The sequence below is a fragment of the Canis lupus genome, chromosome 11 (assembly GCF_003254725.2).
Source record: "Canis lupus dingo isolate Sandy chromosome 11, ASM325472v2, whole genome shotgun sequence".
Lineage (NCBI taxonomy): Eukaryota > Metazoa > Chordata > Mammalia > Carnivora > Canidae > Canis > Canis lupus.
In genome coordinates this window covers 55,310,158-55,324,795 of record NC_064253.1, presented here as the reverse complement: position 1 = coordinate 55,324,795, position 14,638 = coordinate 55,310,158, and the positions used below count along the sequence as shown (strand labels likewise).

General features: G+C 52.3%; 1 protein-coding gene across 5 annotated transcripts in view; it reads left to right on the top strand.

The window, feature by feature from the left end:
• The window catches only part of ANKS6 (ankyrin repeat and sterile alpha motif domain containing 6), a 48,080-nt gene extending 35,530 nt beyond the window's left edge, over positions 1-12,550 (top strand). For 2 of the 5 annotated variants that reach the window (XM_025432149.3, XM_049116301.1), the window contains exons 14-15: positions 3,588-3,704; positions 10,340-12,550. In XM_025432149.3, the coding sequence (XP_025287934.1) occupies positions 3,588-3,704; positions 10,340-10,444 (222 nt within the window). In that variant the 3' untranslated portion in view covers positions 10,445-12,550. The other 3 variants (XR_007414091.1, XR_007414092.1, XM_049116302.1) reach the window with 3 other exon arrangements.
• The last annotated feature ends 2,088 nt before the right edge of the window (positions 12,551-14,638 follow it).

Below are 14,638 nucleotides of genomic sequence, written 5' to 3'. Positions count from 1 at the left end.
CTGTGTGCCCTCGAAGGCTTTCATGGGACTCGGGTTTTTTGTTTTTGTTTTTTTTTTGGGGGGGATTCAGGTTTTAACACCATTGATTGCCCCTGCCCTCACCTCCACACCCATCCCCACAGGTACAGAGCACTGGTTAGTCCCTTAAGAAACTCCTTAAAATACCTGACATGCAGTTAGTGCTTTTCCCTCATTTCCAGGGCTCATAAATATTTCTCCCTATTATTTTATGCTTTTAGTCCTTGCTGAGAATTTGAAGAATAATGAAGTTAATACATTTTCTCATCTTGCCATACTGAAACTAAAGACAGACTACTTTAAATTTTCAACTCTCTACCTGCATCAGGATGGATTTGGTTACATATATTGAAAAATCCCCAAATAATAGTATCTTGAACAGAAGAGAAGGTTATTTTCCCCACAGCAAGTATTCAGGGGAGTCATCTAAACTCTGTCTAGCTCTGTGCTCCACCATCACTAAAGTGTATGGTTCATCCTCCAAGTCTAGTATGGCTGCTAGCGCTCCAGCCATTACATCCATATTCCAGGCAGCAGGATGGAAGGAGACAGTGGGAAGACACATGCTCTCCTTTTTAAGAGACTTCCTCAAAGTATCATAAACCCTCTTATATCTCATTAGCCGGAAGTCTGTCCGTTGCCATACTCCTATGCAAGGGAAACTCAGAAATACAGTGCCTTAGCTTCATGGAAATGTGCCTGGCTGGCAACTAGGATGCTTTACTAAAAAAAAAAAAGAAGAAGAAGAAGAAGAAAGAAAGAAAAGAAAAAAAGTAGGACATGAATATTGAAAGGACACAGATGTTTCTGCCTCATTCTGCTAACCCTTCAGAAGTACTCACGTGAGGAGAATTTCGTCTCTGGTGCTCTCCACCTAAAACGAGCTGTGAGGATTTGGCAGCCCCCAGGGGTGACAAAGGTCAGGGTTGAGAAGGCCAGTGCAGGTGGGGAAGCAACAGAACACTGGTGGACGCGCTCGTTCAGCCAGCCAGGTCCCTGCCCCCTCCCAGGCCCCCTCCCAGAGCCTGACCCCAGCAGAGCAGAAATACCCAGAGCATTCTGGGAGCGCAGGGAAGGGGGTCTGCGGAGTGAGGGCCAGGGGACACCTCAGCCAAGCCTCGGCTGAGCTTTGAGGGGCGGGAGCAGGGCTGGCGGGCCCCTGGGAAGGGGGGCAGACGTGCGCAGAGACCACCAGCCCTGGCCTGGCCGCGGCCCCCCGGACGCTGGCTCGTCTGAGCGGAGAGAGAGCCCGCGTAGGCGGGGCCGGCCGGCCTGGCCGCGCTCCTGTGTGGACGGTCTGGGGGCAGCCGAGGGCCGGCAAGGCCCGTGGCCTGTGTGGGTGGCGGGCCAGGCTCGTGGGGCAGTGAGGGGCAGACTCGGGGACAGACCCCGGTTCCTGGGCAAGAGGGCAGAGAGGTGCTGAGGAGCTGGCCGTGGGGGCGGGGGCGGGGGGAGGCGCAGGCCGTGTCGGTCAAAGCCCTGTCGTCTGTTCTTCCAGCCCCGCAGCCCCGGGTGAGCCGTGAAGTCCCGGAGCCGGGAGGCACCTCAGGGGCTTGGGGCGGGGGGAGCGGCCCCTACCCACCGGCTCAGCCTGCTTCAGGTTCTTTCAATCCGGGAAGGTAAAATGACTATTAAAACACAGAGGGAATGATAGGGGACATGTTTCCAGAAAAAAAAATACCTCTACCTCCATCAATTGTTTTGAAGACATTTTTTTTTTTTTAATTTACTGATGAGAGACAGAGACACGGAGAGAGGCAGAGACACAGGCAGAGGGAGAAGCCAGCTCCGTGCAGGGAGCCCGACGTGGGACTCGATCCTGGGTCTCCAGGATCACGCCCTGGGCCAAAGACAGTGCTAAACCGCTGGGCCACCCGGGCTGCCCTGAATGCCTACTTTTAAAGTGAAGAACTGAGGATTTCCAATAAGTTACAAAAGATTTCTTTTAAATTGTTGCAATATTATGTCACGTAAAACTATCATGTTTTTATAATTTAGCTTGTAAAGCTCCAGGTAGAACCTACAACCACCCGTAAGTTAGGTTGGGGGAGGGTTCGTACATTTCAGGTGGGAGACTGAGGCAAGGCCCCTGCCCTGGTGCCCAGGTGCAGGCGGGGCCTGAGGCCCTGTCCGGCTGTGTCCACGCAGCACCGTGGGGGGCAGCGCCACCTCCTCTCCCGAGCCCAGGCCGGACGGGGGGCTGTGGGCAGCCCAGCTCACTTCCACCTCTCCCAGGTGACTGCCCTTTGGGGGTCTAATTTGCGAGGACCCATACGGGGGACACAACTGCTTAATTCTTAGGGAACGTCAAGTCGCATTAGCACGGAGGCCGCTGCCCTGCGGAAACGGCGAGAGGGCGGCCGAGCAGCCGCGGCACCGAGGGGTGATGTGGCCCCGCAGGGAAGAGCAGGGGCTCTGGGACCCGCTGCCCGGGCTCCAGGCTTGGCTTCCACGGACCGGCCCCTCCACTTTGCAGACTGAATCTCTCCGTACCTCAGTTTCCCTGTCCCCCAACAGGGGAGAGTAGCAATCACACCTTCTGTCATCAGGTTTGAACGACTCAGTCTGTAAAATACTCATGGCGTGAGCTTCCGCATCCTCCCCTCGTCACCTCGCGGTGAGGCCCTAGGACAGACGTGGGGTGCACACCGCAGCGTGAGGCCGGCACCGGCCACGTCTGACCCTCAGAGGACGGGCGCCGCCACCCACCAGCCACACAGCCGGGCGGCCCGTGCACCCTTCGCCCGGAGCCGAGGCCAAGCTGGGACAGAAACGTTAGGGTCTCTCCTGTAGCAGCCGAGGCCCGCGCGGCTTTGAGGCGCCCTTGTTCTCAGCCCTTCTCCGCTTCCGTTCTCCGTGGCCCTTCTTCCTTTATCGCTTCTGCTTATTGATTTGCTCACTGCGTCCTCCCACAGTCTGCCCCGCCCTTGTCCTGTGGGGGGAGCGTGCCGAGTCCTGCCACATACGCACATTTGCTGTGAGGTTTCCAGGATTGCTGGAAACGCAGCAGCACTGGGATCAACTATCTATCTTCCTTCTTTCCTTTCTTTTCTTTCCTTCTTTCTTTCTTTCTTTCTAAAGATTGTATTTATTATTTACTTATTTATTTATTAGAGCAAGTGTAAGCAGGGGGAGCAGCAGAGGAAGAGGGAGCAGCAGACTCCCCGGTGAGCAGGGAGCCGGATGCAGGGCTCCACCCCAGGACCCTGGGGTTATGACCGGAGCCCAAGGCAGGCACCCCTGGGATCAGCTTTCTACTAGCAGACTTGGATTTGCAGCACGCCGGCCACCCGGACTATGGTCTCCGAGACTCCTCTCCCTTGCTCAGTGGTCAGGGTCTTTCCACAATGCACCTGTCCTGGAATTCCTGGGCCTAGAGCCGAGGAGAGTTAGTTCTTAATAATACTTTAAACCAAACTCGTGGTAAAATCAGGAATTGGAAGTAGTAAGTCATAATTAATTCACTGCTAATAAGCACGCATGGCCCATAATCATATTTCCATTGTGGTTGGGAAGAAAGAGGTGTGGCGTCAAGCCGACGGCAGCGAGCCCCCCTTCTGTTTTCCCAGGTGGATATGGAGGCATTCCTCACGCTCACGGACGGCGACCTGAAGGAGCTGGGTATTAAGACCGACGGGTCCAGGCAGCAGATTTTGGCAGCGATTTCTGAACTGAATGCAGGCAAGGTACTGTTCTCCGTCTTCTTCTCCTGTTTCAGACGGCAGAGAGCGTCACTAGGATCCTGAGCGCTCTGTGATCCCAGGGACATTTGGGGTCCGATTGCATCTCCTCTGGCACATCTGGCAGAGGACGGCACACTTCTCCACACTGAGCGCTCACTACCCCCGCCCCCACCCCCCCACCCCCCCACCCCCCGCTCCTTTTCCAGACCTCTCCTCCCTTAGGTGCCGCTAAAACCCTCCCTGTGGTACTTTCAGTCCACGTGGCTGAGTGTTGCCCTCCAGTGACAGTGGAAGCAGAGCTCGTGGTGAGGAGGGGCCTTGGAGTCAGGCCCTCCTGGGCGTGAGCCCCCTCCTCCCCTTACTCACCGTGTCCCCTACGAGCCATCACCTACCCTTGCTCTCCTCATCCACTGCGGATGGTGGGGAGGCGACGGGGTCGTTGCCAGGACCAAAATGCCTACAGCGCCCCTGGCACGCACAGACCCGTCAATCACTGTTGTTATTGTTGGCGCCCCGCATTCCTGTCTAATGTGAAGTTTCTGTTTCATCAGCTTTAAACCAAAGATTAACAACGCACCCCCCACCAAGGGCACACATGCGAGAAACAATTGGAAAAAAATGCACAAGAAGCAAACCACCACTCACTTTGCAAACCTTAGAGCACGGCTGGGGTTGGGCTATTCCAGCTCCTTTGCTTTCTCCTTTTTTCCCTAACGTGGGATGGACTTTTCTGCCTCACTGCCACAACCTAGAGGACTTGCTTACCTGTTGCGTTTTCACGCTTTGCCTGACAGCCCCCGTCTGGGGAGGCAATCACGCCCTGCGTCCGGGGATTTGCCATTACAAATAGCGCCTTAACGGCTCTCTCTGCCTCGTTCCTTTTTCCTCTGTTGTTTTGTTCCTCAGGCTGTGCTCCTTGATACGAGGTTATGTCAGAGAGCATGACCGGTCCTACGGTTCTGTGTATTGCCGGGTATGCACAGAAATATCGAACAGACTTAGAGTGCCAGCAGCAAATAAATATTCATGTAGCACTTCATCATTCACAAGACACTTCACATACGTTTCCCCAGTTAATCCGAGGAGGCCGCATCCTCACCGTTCCCATGTCCAGCTGGTGAGGGAGCAGAGCCTCAGGGTGGGAGGCGGGCCGGCAAGTGAGGCAGGACCTGCACCCTGGTCTTCTTCATATGTTCCCACACGCCGTGCTATGTGGAGGTGGCTCCTGCCAGCCCCACTGGGGCTGGGGGTCGTTGTGTCTGTTGCTGTCACCATTATGATCATTTTATCTGTTGATCGGCTATAAGGTGGTCCTTCAGGGTGATTTAATTGGCAGTGCTTCCAACACGTGTGTTTTATCTTGAGTTTTTACTGTCTGTTCTTTTTCTTCTGTTAGTGGCCTGTTGCTAAACACTGCTCATCTGTTCCGTGGGCCCGGGCTGCTTCACTTTACAGACAGGGAAGCTGAGGCTCAGAGATGGAGAGTGAGCCCTGACACCCAGACCAGACCATTTCTGCTCTGCTATCAGATGTGAGGGGCAGGGGAGGGGGTGAGGCAGGCATGGGGGTTGCTGGAAGTTGCTGGAAATGGACCAGTCTTGGCTGGTAGTGAAGCCCCAGGGTGGCTCATGGGGCCTCAATCAACCAGAACAAGCCGTACAGTCTTTGGAGCGTTAGATCTAGTCATGAAAAATAGCCCTTGGAAAAATAGTCTTGGAAAAATATCCATGTCCCAAGCATTATAGGGGTGTTGAGCACCGAGGATACCTTGTGCCCAGCACTGCTCTGAGCATGTCACATCTACTCATTCATTTAACTTCACAAAAGCCACTGAGGCCAGGTCCAGTTTGTAGGTGGAGGAACTGCGGCACAGAGAGATTAAGGAACTTGACTGAGATCACACAACTGGTAAGTGGCAGAGTCAGAATTGGAACCCAGAGTTTGTATGCTGACCACTATGCTGCCCTGCCTCAGTGTGAGCCACAAGTGCATATAAAGGAGAGCTCCTGACCTTGAGTGGGGACTGGCAAGGCAAGGTTCTGGAGACATCCCCAAGGAGGTGGCAGGAGGGCTGGGATCTAAAGAAAGATGGAAACCTTCAGGTAGAAAGGTAGAAGAGTGCAGACTAGGCAGGAGGAAGCACATGTGCAAAGGCCCTGTGGTGAGATGATGTGCCATGCATTTCAAGAACTAAGGAAGTGCTGGACCTGAGAGCAAGAGGTATGGTGTGAGGGAAGGCCAGAGGAGACAGATGAGGGCCCCCGGTGGTTGAGGGTGACCCAGTCAAGTAAGGGCAAGGGCTTTGCAGAGGGAGTAGGTGAGTGATGGTAGAGAGATTTGGCTCAAGGGTTACAGGACCCTTTCTGCTCTTGTCCTCCAGAGGCTAGACATGTGAGCCAAGGAGAAGATGGAGGTGGGGGAAGCCAAGCCAGTCAAGGAAAGACAGGAAAGGTTCTAGTTGTAGGGCCAGTGAGGATCATGGAGGGCGTGAGAAGACTGGCCAGGAGCTGGGCGCCACTAGAGTGTGACTAGATGGTAGGGAGTGGGGCAGGTTGTGGTAGATGGTAGCTGCTAATGCTTCCAGAACCTCTCCTCTGCCCTCAGTGGCCATGGCCTTTGTGGCCCAGGATCACAGAAAGAAGACAGACTGGGCTGGTTTGCAAATCTTAGGAAACTTAACTGCCATGATCAGAGTGGATGATGTGCCATCTCAAGCCCACTCCAAAGGAGAACATTTTTCTTAACATTTGCACAAACTGGGACCTTTTTTCATTTTCTCTCAAATTCATTGCCCCATACTCTGTTTCTGTAACAGTCTGTCTCCTGTACCAAACAAGGCCCAGCATAGAGAAGCAGAAGCGTCGACAGCTACTGGTTCTTAGTTCAGGCTGCATACCAGAGGACCATCTACCGGGTGGCTTGTGGGCAACAGGAATTGGTTCTCACTGCACGGAGGCTGACCATTTCAGATCAGGGTCCCGGCGTGGTTGAGATCTGTGAGGGTCCTCTTCCAAGCTGCAGACTGCCCACTTCTCATTGTGTCCTCACACGGCGGAGAGCAGGGAAGCAAGGTGTCCCCTCTGTCGTCCTAGAAGGACTCTGCTGCCGTCACAAGAGTCCCACCCTGGTGACCTCATCCAAGCTTCGTCACCTCCCAAATGCCCTCACCCCTCACACCATCACATTGGGGGCAGGGTTTCCACATACGAATGCGAGGTGTGGGGACACATTCCTCCGTAGCAGTGGTCTTCTTCGGGGGCACCGGATGACTAGCTCCCAACCAAGAGACCTGGATGCTTCTGACCTGCTAGATCGAGGGGACAGCTCTGTCCCACTCCCATCCCTCCCACAGGCTGCATCCACCCTCAAAGTCAGGCCGTTCCACATGGAAGCATCCAGAGGGAGGGTCTGAACTACAAAAGTCCTGTGGAAGTGAGGACCGTGCATCACAGTGTGCCATGGAGCAAAAGCATGATCGGGAGAAGCTAAATATTACAAAAGCAGTTTATCTTCTGCACTACTTGGGGTTACCATTGCAGCTATTTGCAGCTATTTGCTACTTTTTAAGGCAAAGTTCTCAGGCCGAGCGTGGCTTCCAGGAGCCCTTTGGATGGCCTTTGGATGGCCTGAGCCTCAGCTGTTCTGGGCCAGACCCGCTGGCCAGATTTTAGGGCATCCTGCCTCTTTCTTGATTGCCTTAGGACACCCACTCCCCCTTCAGCATTCACACTCTTTTGCAACCCAACCTCAGCCAGTGGAGTGCCCAATGGCTCAAATGCTCTGGACATATTCAAGAACCCAGACCAGGACCCATGAGAGAGGGGAGGCCCAGCTTTCCTTGTCCACCAGTGTCTTCATGGCTGTGGTCCACAGAGCGCTGGGGGCGGCTGTGGACCCAATTTAGGGTTCGCCACCAGCATTTTTTAAAACAATAGCGTAGAAAATATCAATATTCTTTGCGGGTAGGAGGGTAAAATTTGTTTCGGTTGTGTATATTTACACATAGCGAGGTTGTGATCTAAAATGTGTTTCTTACACAATCAAAAATAGTTTGAACATTTTAGCTTAAAACGTTTTGTGTTTTGTTCTGTTTTGTTGGTGAATATGAACCAAAAACCTGGCTCCACCATAAGAATACCAGCAAAGCAGTCCTCTAAGCCATGGGCCTTCCGGCTGAACCTCCCCACTCCAGTATTCCAGCTGTGATGTGTACTCGGGTCCACTTATTAGTTTATTAGTTTCAAACAAGTTTGTATGTTGGAGAAGGTCAACCAGAATTTCACCTTTAGTTGGTCCTAAGCCATCGCTTCTGTGTATTGCCGTTTTGTGTGTGTGTGTGCACGTTCAAAGCAGTGCACGCTCATTTTACTAAATTTGCACAGTGCCAAAAAGGTGAAAAGAGTTTTTAAAGGAATCACGATCCAACCACCCAGAGGCCAGTGCTGTTCACATTTGGGAAGATCACTGCAGTGTTTTGTGCCAAATGTTTTTCTCTCTGTGGCTGAGATAAATTTGGATCTATAATTTTACATCCTACTTTCTTCATTTAACATTAAATATATGCAGTTACCCATGTCATTAAAAACTCTTTTTAATATAATACATTTGCATGGATGTACTAAAATTACCTTATTTTAAATCCCTACTAGTTGGATATGTAGATATCTGAACTTTCTATTAATAGTGCTGCAGTGGGCAACTTTGTGTATAAGTCTAATTATCTCCTCAGAATAGATGTCTAAAAGTGGAATTGTGGAGTCAAAGAGTCTAAATCAAGGTATATGGCACTTCTTCCTGAATTACTTTCCAGAAAGAGCCAGTGAACATCCCCACCAGCTGTGGGCGTGTGACTCCAGTGTCAGTGAATCCCCGCCAGTCCTGAGTACTCTCAGTTTACTTTTAAATTTTTATTAGTTTGGGAGGCTAAATAGTGTGCTTCATTTTAATTTCTATTTCTTTAGGTACTGGATAGACCGAACACTTTTTTTCTACTTTTCATGGCCGTTCGCTTTTTTCCTTTTAAGAATTATCAGGCAGGTCCTTTGAAACTCAGGGGCTTCTAAGGGGCAGATATTGTCATCATCTTCAGTCAGCTGTGGACACGAACAATGATGGTTTTCATTATCTACAGCTCTCTCCTAAGTAGGAGGCATTGCTGGGACCCTGGCTCACCCTGACCCCGTCTCTCAGGCAATTCAGGCTAAGGTAGCATTTAACAGTGACCTTGCCGTCACCCTCCTGTTTATTTGTTAGCCCCCTGCAGTTTGTAGGGTGTCACCCCATTCATGATCTCTGGTGGAGCCCCCTCATGGCCTCAGCGTGTCCTCCTATCCCCATTTTACAGATAGGAAACCCAGCAGCATGGGGTCCTGCCTGGGATGCCACCGCGAGGGAGCTGTAGACTAGGGAGTCACGGTCCTCTGACCCCACATCCAGTGCTCTGCCCTCTGCCCTGTTGGACTCCAGGGGAGGCCTTTTTCTGGCTTATTTAACTTACTTGGGAGGATTGGCATGCCGGAAGGTCTTACTGCCTGTTCAGGTGTCCAGGAGGCCTTGATGGGAGATGAGGTCCCCGCTCTCAGGGTTCATGGAGGAGCCATCTGGGGTCTGGAGAGTCCACCCATGGAGAGTCCACAAATTGTACAAAGAAGAGACAATTTGTAATCCGAGCTCATTCTGTGGACTTCTTTTTTCCCTGTCTACTCTTAGAGAACAATCTGCCAGAGATTATTCATTTTTAATCTGCTTTACATTTGGAGTGCATTTGTTGGTTTTAAAAAATATGTGTTTAGTCCACACTGCTGTCCTCTGAGGACAGGACCTGTCAGCCTCCTGCTGCTCACACAGGGTCTGATGTCACCAGCCACCTTTTGAGTACTATTATTATCCCCATTTTATAGATAAGGAAATGAAGGCTCAGAGAGATAAAGGGTCTTGCCTCAGGGTCACCCAGATAGCAAATGGGAGGAATGGGATTTGAACCCAGGCTGTTTGATTCCAGTCTCTGCTCTTCACCTCTGTGTGTCATTGCCTCGCAGCCAGGCATTCAGTGAAGATGTTCTCTGGGCTGAAAGAAACATCCACCCTCTCCCTCTTTTCCCATCTCAAAACATGTGCGTTGAGGGGGTAGGGATGGGGGGAATGTTGCAGGGATAGAGTGAGAAGTGAATCACTGTGAAGAGCAACCTGACATCTTTTGGGCAAGAGGGAGTAAGGCAGTTCAAACTCTCCCTGTGTAGCAGAAAGAAGTTCAGCTCCCACTCAAATTCCCTGGAAATCGGAGAGCTAGAAAGACACACAGAGTGAGTCTGGAGGAAACCTCCCTTGCAGGCCATGTGACCTGGGGCAAGTCGGTCCTGCTCCCTGGGCTCTGTGTCCTGTCCTTGTCTGAGGGATTGGACCCCTGCATCTTAGGGGCCCTCTCCAGCCTTGACGTGCTGTGACCGTGGGTGGTGGGGGACATTCTGAGTCAGCATGTTTTTATTAAACTCAGTACTCTTATAATTAGATAATTTATTTTCCCCAAGACACCCATGGGTTTCTCAAGTATGAGTCGAGCATTAACAATACTATGTCAATTGAACTAATAGTTAAAAGATTTAACAAGACTTTGTGTCTGTTTTCAATTTCCTCCACAGGGACGCGAGAGACAAATTTTACAGGAAACCATTCACAACTTCCACTCTTCCTTTGAGAGCAGCGCCAGCAATACCAGGGCCCCTGGAAACAATCCCTGTACATGATCTTCCCTCCCGTGGTCACCAGCCTGAGCTTTCTGAATCCCAGTATTGTCCTGTCATAGCAGTGCTCCAGCCACCATCAGCTCTTCCCCATTCCCTGAAACATGCCACACTTGGACACACCACCATGCCTGTGTCACATTCCCTCGAATGCCTGTCTTCTCTTGCCTGCTGTAGTAGTTGGTGACCCTTGCTGCTGTCACGCAAACGCAGTAGACTTAGCCTCACATGAAGTCCTGTATGGCTGCTTCTGCTTGGCAGGTGGCTTCCCGCTATGATTTGGGGACCCACTTCCTTCCACCTCATGGCCCTGTCATCCCCAGGGGCCTCAGCATCTGGCTGGCAGTTTCTGGCTGGCAGAAATGGGAAATGCATGGTGGAGAAGGCACAGCCATTCTTAACTACCTTCCTCTTGACTGCTAGTGTTCCATCCACTCCTGTTCACGTTCCATTGGCCACCAGTAGTCACAGGGCCCCACCTGGCTGCAGAGGAGGCTGGGAAATGCAATCTTTGTTCAGGCAGTGGCTGCCCAGCTGCAAGTCTGCACTTAGCTGGGGCAGCACATGTTCTAGAGGAATCTTAGCCTTCCCTGGCATGTCTTCCTGTAAAACTTCTAACTTGTTCTTTGGTATACAAGTCACCTACCCAGTGAAGCCTTTCTTGACTCCCTTACATAGAACTAACTTTTCAGCCCACACGGTCCCTTACTGCTTGTTTGTAACTCTGTTCTAATGCTTGGCTGCGCCTACAGCATACAACATACAAGTGTTCAGGACATGTATGTTGAATGCATTTTTCTTCATTGCAACAGCAACCTTTTCTGTAGGAAAAAAGAGTAGGTCCACTGTGTGATCTTGGATTCCCTTCTCCTCTCTGGCCTTCAGTGTCCTCACCTGCAAGATCAGGGGTTGGGCAGGATGATGCTGTGATAGTCTACGCACCTCACCCCATGTCACTGTAGGGCTTCCTGCACTTCAAGTGGGAGCAGAAGACCCTAATACATTACGTTGTGGAAGGATTTTGGTGCTCAAACTTTCTAGACAAAGGAACCAAGTGTTTGGAATTTCTTGTACACCCCATTAATGCTGTTCCTCAGAAGGGAATTGGTGCTTATAGTTCTCTGCGGTGTCATATTACTTTAGTGGGCTCTGACTTCTAAAACCCAGTAGCTTTTGGAAGTGTTTTCAAATGAGTAATTTGGCCAACACTTGCTGCATTTCTGTAATGTGCTGGGTGCCGGGGGTACAGAGACAAACTAGAGCCAGCCCACCCTTGGGGACCTTGATAGGCACGAGAAGACGTGAGTGGACAGTCCCAACCTTGAGAGACAGCATGGCACAGGGGAGCTTGTGCTCTAGACTCGGGCTCCAAGTTCACCTGCAGCCCCATGCCTGGCCAGCTGCGTGGCCTGGGACAGGTCACTTAACCTCTTGCTCGGAGCTGAGAGCCACCGTGCAGAAAGCATTGGGTCTGCACAAAGTCTGCAGTTGACCACAGCCTTCACAGAGTTCCCATCTTTGCCACGAGCCCCGCCAGGCCACATGATGACCTCCTTGGGAGGTATGGTCTCTCGTGTCCCTCCCCAGCCACGAAGGTCTGCTCCCCCTCCACGGCTTCTCGAGGCAGCCATGACCACGTCGCCCAGAGCCACCTCATGCTCACCCTCCACCTGTTGAGCCAGCTCGTCCTCCATCCTCTCAGCCTCCCACCAGCCCCAGCCGACTTGCACCGTGACTGGAGAGGGCGGTTTCTCTCTAGCCGTCACTGACAGGCTTCTTTATAAAGGTCCCTCAAGGCCAGGCCTTTAAGGAGACGTGGTCATTGGACACCTACTGCGTGCATCAGCCTGACCTCCCCACCACCCCAGGGAATCCTGCGCACCCGGGAGACCCAGAGGGAAGCTGCGTGCTGGTTACACAGCCCGGGTGGGCAGAGCTGGCCAAGAGCTGGACTGGCGGGCTCCCGGGCCCACGCCTCTTCCACTGATCCACGTAGCCTCCTGGAGCTGGAAGCGCCCGGGGTTCTCACTGTTGTACTCGTGGCTTCGGGGGTTGGTTATCAATAGGCCGTGGGTTGTTTGCCCCTGAAATACATTGGCCCCTGAGTTATGTGCTTTGAGTTCTTGTGTCTGCTGCTTGCTGCTGTCCTGTTTTTTTTTCCTTTTTTTGTTTTTTCATGAGCCCGATATTTGTGCAGCTTCCTTTCAGGTAAGTTTATTTGAACATCCATCATACACAAAGAGCTATGCTGGAGGGGGTCCGCTTTCCACAGTGCAAGCTCCCCTGATCTCATCCGATGACCCGAGATGACCAGCAGGGCTGATTCCCATTTTGCAGATGGAAAAACTGAGGCTCAGGGAGGCACCTCTCTTGTCTTTTTCACTGGACTCAAGTGGTTCTTTCCTTCCAGGCAGTTTGTGTGCTGCCTGGTGAGATTCCTGGCACCCTTTCCAGGCCGTGTTCTCTCCCCTTCCTGGTGACCCCCCACCACCCCACGTGTACCTTCCTCCTGCCTGCAAGAGGCTGTTCTCCATAGTGTTTCCCTTGCTCAGTGACCTTAGCCAGCATTCCCAAAGTGTGTTCCTTGGAACACTAGTTCCATAGGATATTAATGGGTTTTTCATCAAGAAAAAGGCAGCATATATGTGAAAGTGCGGTGAGGCTTTGTGATCAAATAGGTTTGATGGGCACGTCGGTTAAAGCCCGGTCACATGATTGTCCAGGTGCAGGACATCTCCCAACCTTCAGCATGCCCACGTGTGCTGGGCCTCTTCATGGGGGCCATGTAGCAGGTGGCACTTCCCGTATGTTCGCTCACAGAGCGCTGCTTCACTGTGCTCTTACAAGACAGGTTCCTTGGACACTGTCAGGGAAATCTGCTTTGACTGTGGCAGCCGTGAGGACTCACAGCCCCTGGGAGCAGGGGAGGGGACACTGAAGGGCCATGGCTGGGTCAGGGGTCCTTGGTCCTCCTGTGTCCCCAGCATCTCTTGGCAGAGGTGCCCTGGTTGGCAGTAGGACGTCAGGGTAGGGGAGTCTCCTGACTGAGGTGATTGGGACCCCGCTCAGAGGACTCCGCATGTGTTGCAGGGTGTCTTCGGCAGGGTAGAGGGCCCTCTCTCCCGGCCTTAGTGCAGTATCCCGCCTGCTGTGTGCTAGCTGTCCAGCCACGCTTCCCCAGGGGATGCTCCCACCTTTCCCCAGACCGTTACATGGAGGCCAGCTAGTTTTGCAAGGAGAGCGTTTACTCTTGCATCCCTTCACTCGCCAGACATGCACTGAGCATCCAGCCTGTGCCTGCCTCTGCTTGTGTTTTGGATCCAGGGGTGAAAATACACTCAATCCAGCCCTTAAGTAACCCCCAGTGTCTTCAGAGGTGTAGATAAAACTCTGCAGTGCCGTGTGAGGAGTCTTGTAATGAAGGGCTGTGCCAGGTCCGTGGCTCCAAGAGCATCGTCCGTGATGGCTCAGGTTTGACCCCATAGGAGAGCGCTGGCGGATGAGGAAGCCAACGGGCCCCCAGACCGCGGGGGGGGGGGGGGGTACAGCCTGTGTGAAGTGAGTCCACATGTGACATTTGTGGATTACATATTGCTGGCGTTGAGTTAAATACCTGTTTTTCTGACTTGGGTTGGTTTTGTTTTGTTTTTGATTTGGGTTCTTTTCTTTGCATAGAAGCGATCTGTCCCCCTGGAAAGAGCACTGAATCTAGAGTCAACTCCAGCACCTGGTTTTGGCTCAGCCACTTATATTGAGTAACAGTGGGCTTGTTTCTTCCTGAATCTCAGTTTCCCTTTTGGTTAAGAGGAGTTAGTGCTCCCCAAGGTGCTAAAGATCAGATGCAAGTGAGAAAGCCCTTTTCACACTGTGTGAAGCTGTGCACATTTGAGAAATCGCCACTGTGGTTGCACATCTGAAATCAATCTCCATCTCCCTCCCTCTGGCTCCCCATCCCCATCTCCCCGTCCCCTTGTCCTCCCTCCACCACCTCCCACTTGCCCAGATGTAGCAGCAGCTGGGGTGGGGAGCAGGGAGTAAGGCCAGAAGAAGAGGCCTCCTGCCAGAGGGAGCAGCAGCTTAGATGGCTTGTGCTGGCATCGGAGCCCGAGGAAGCAAGGCTTGACAGCGGATCCCCACGCTCCAGCAGTCCTAACTCGGGGTGTTCATGTCTTTGGGATTCCCAGCAAGGTGGACAGA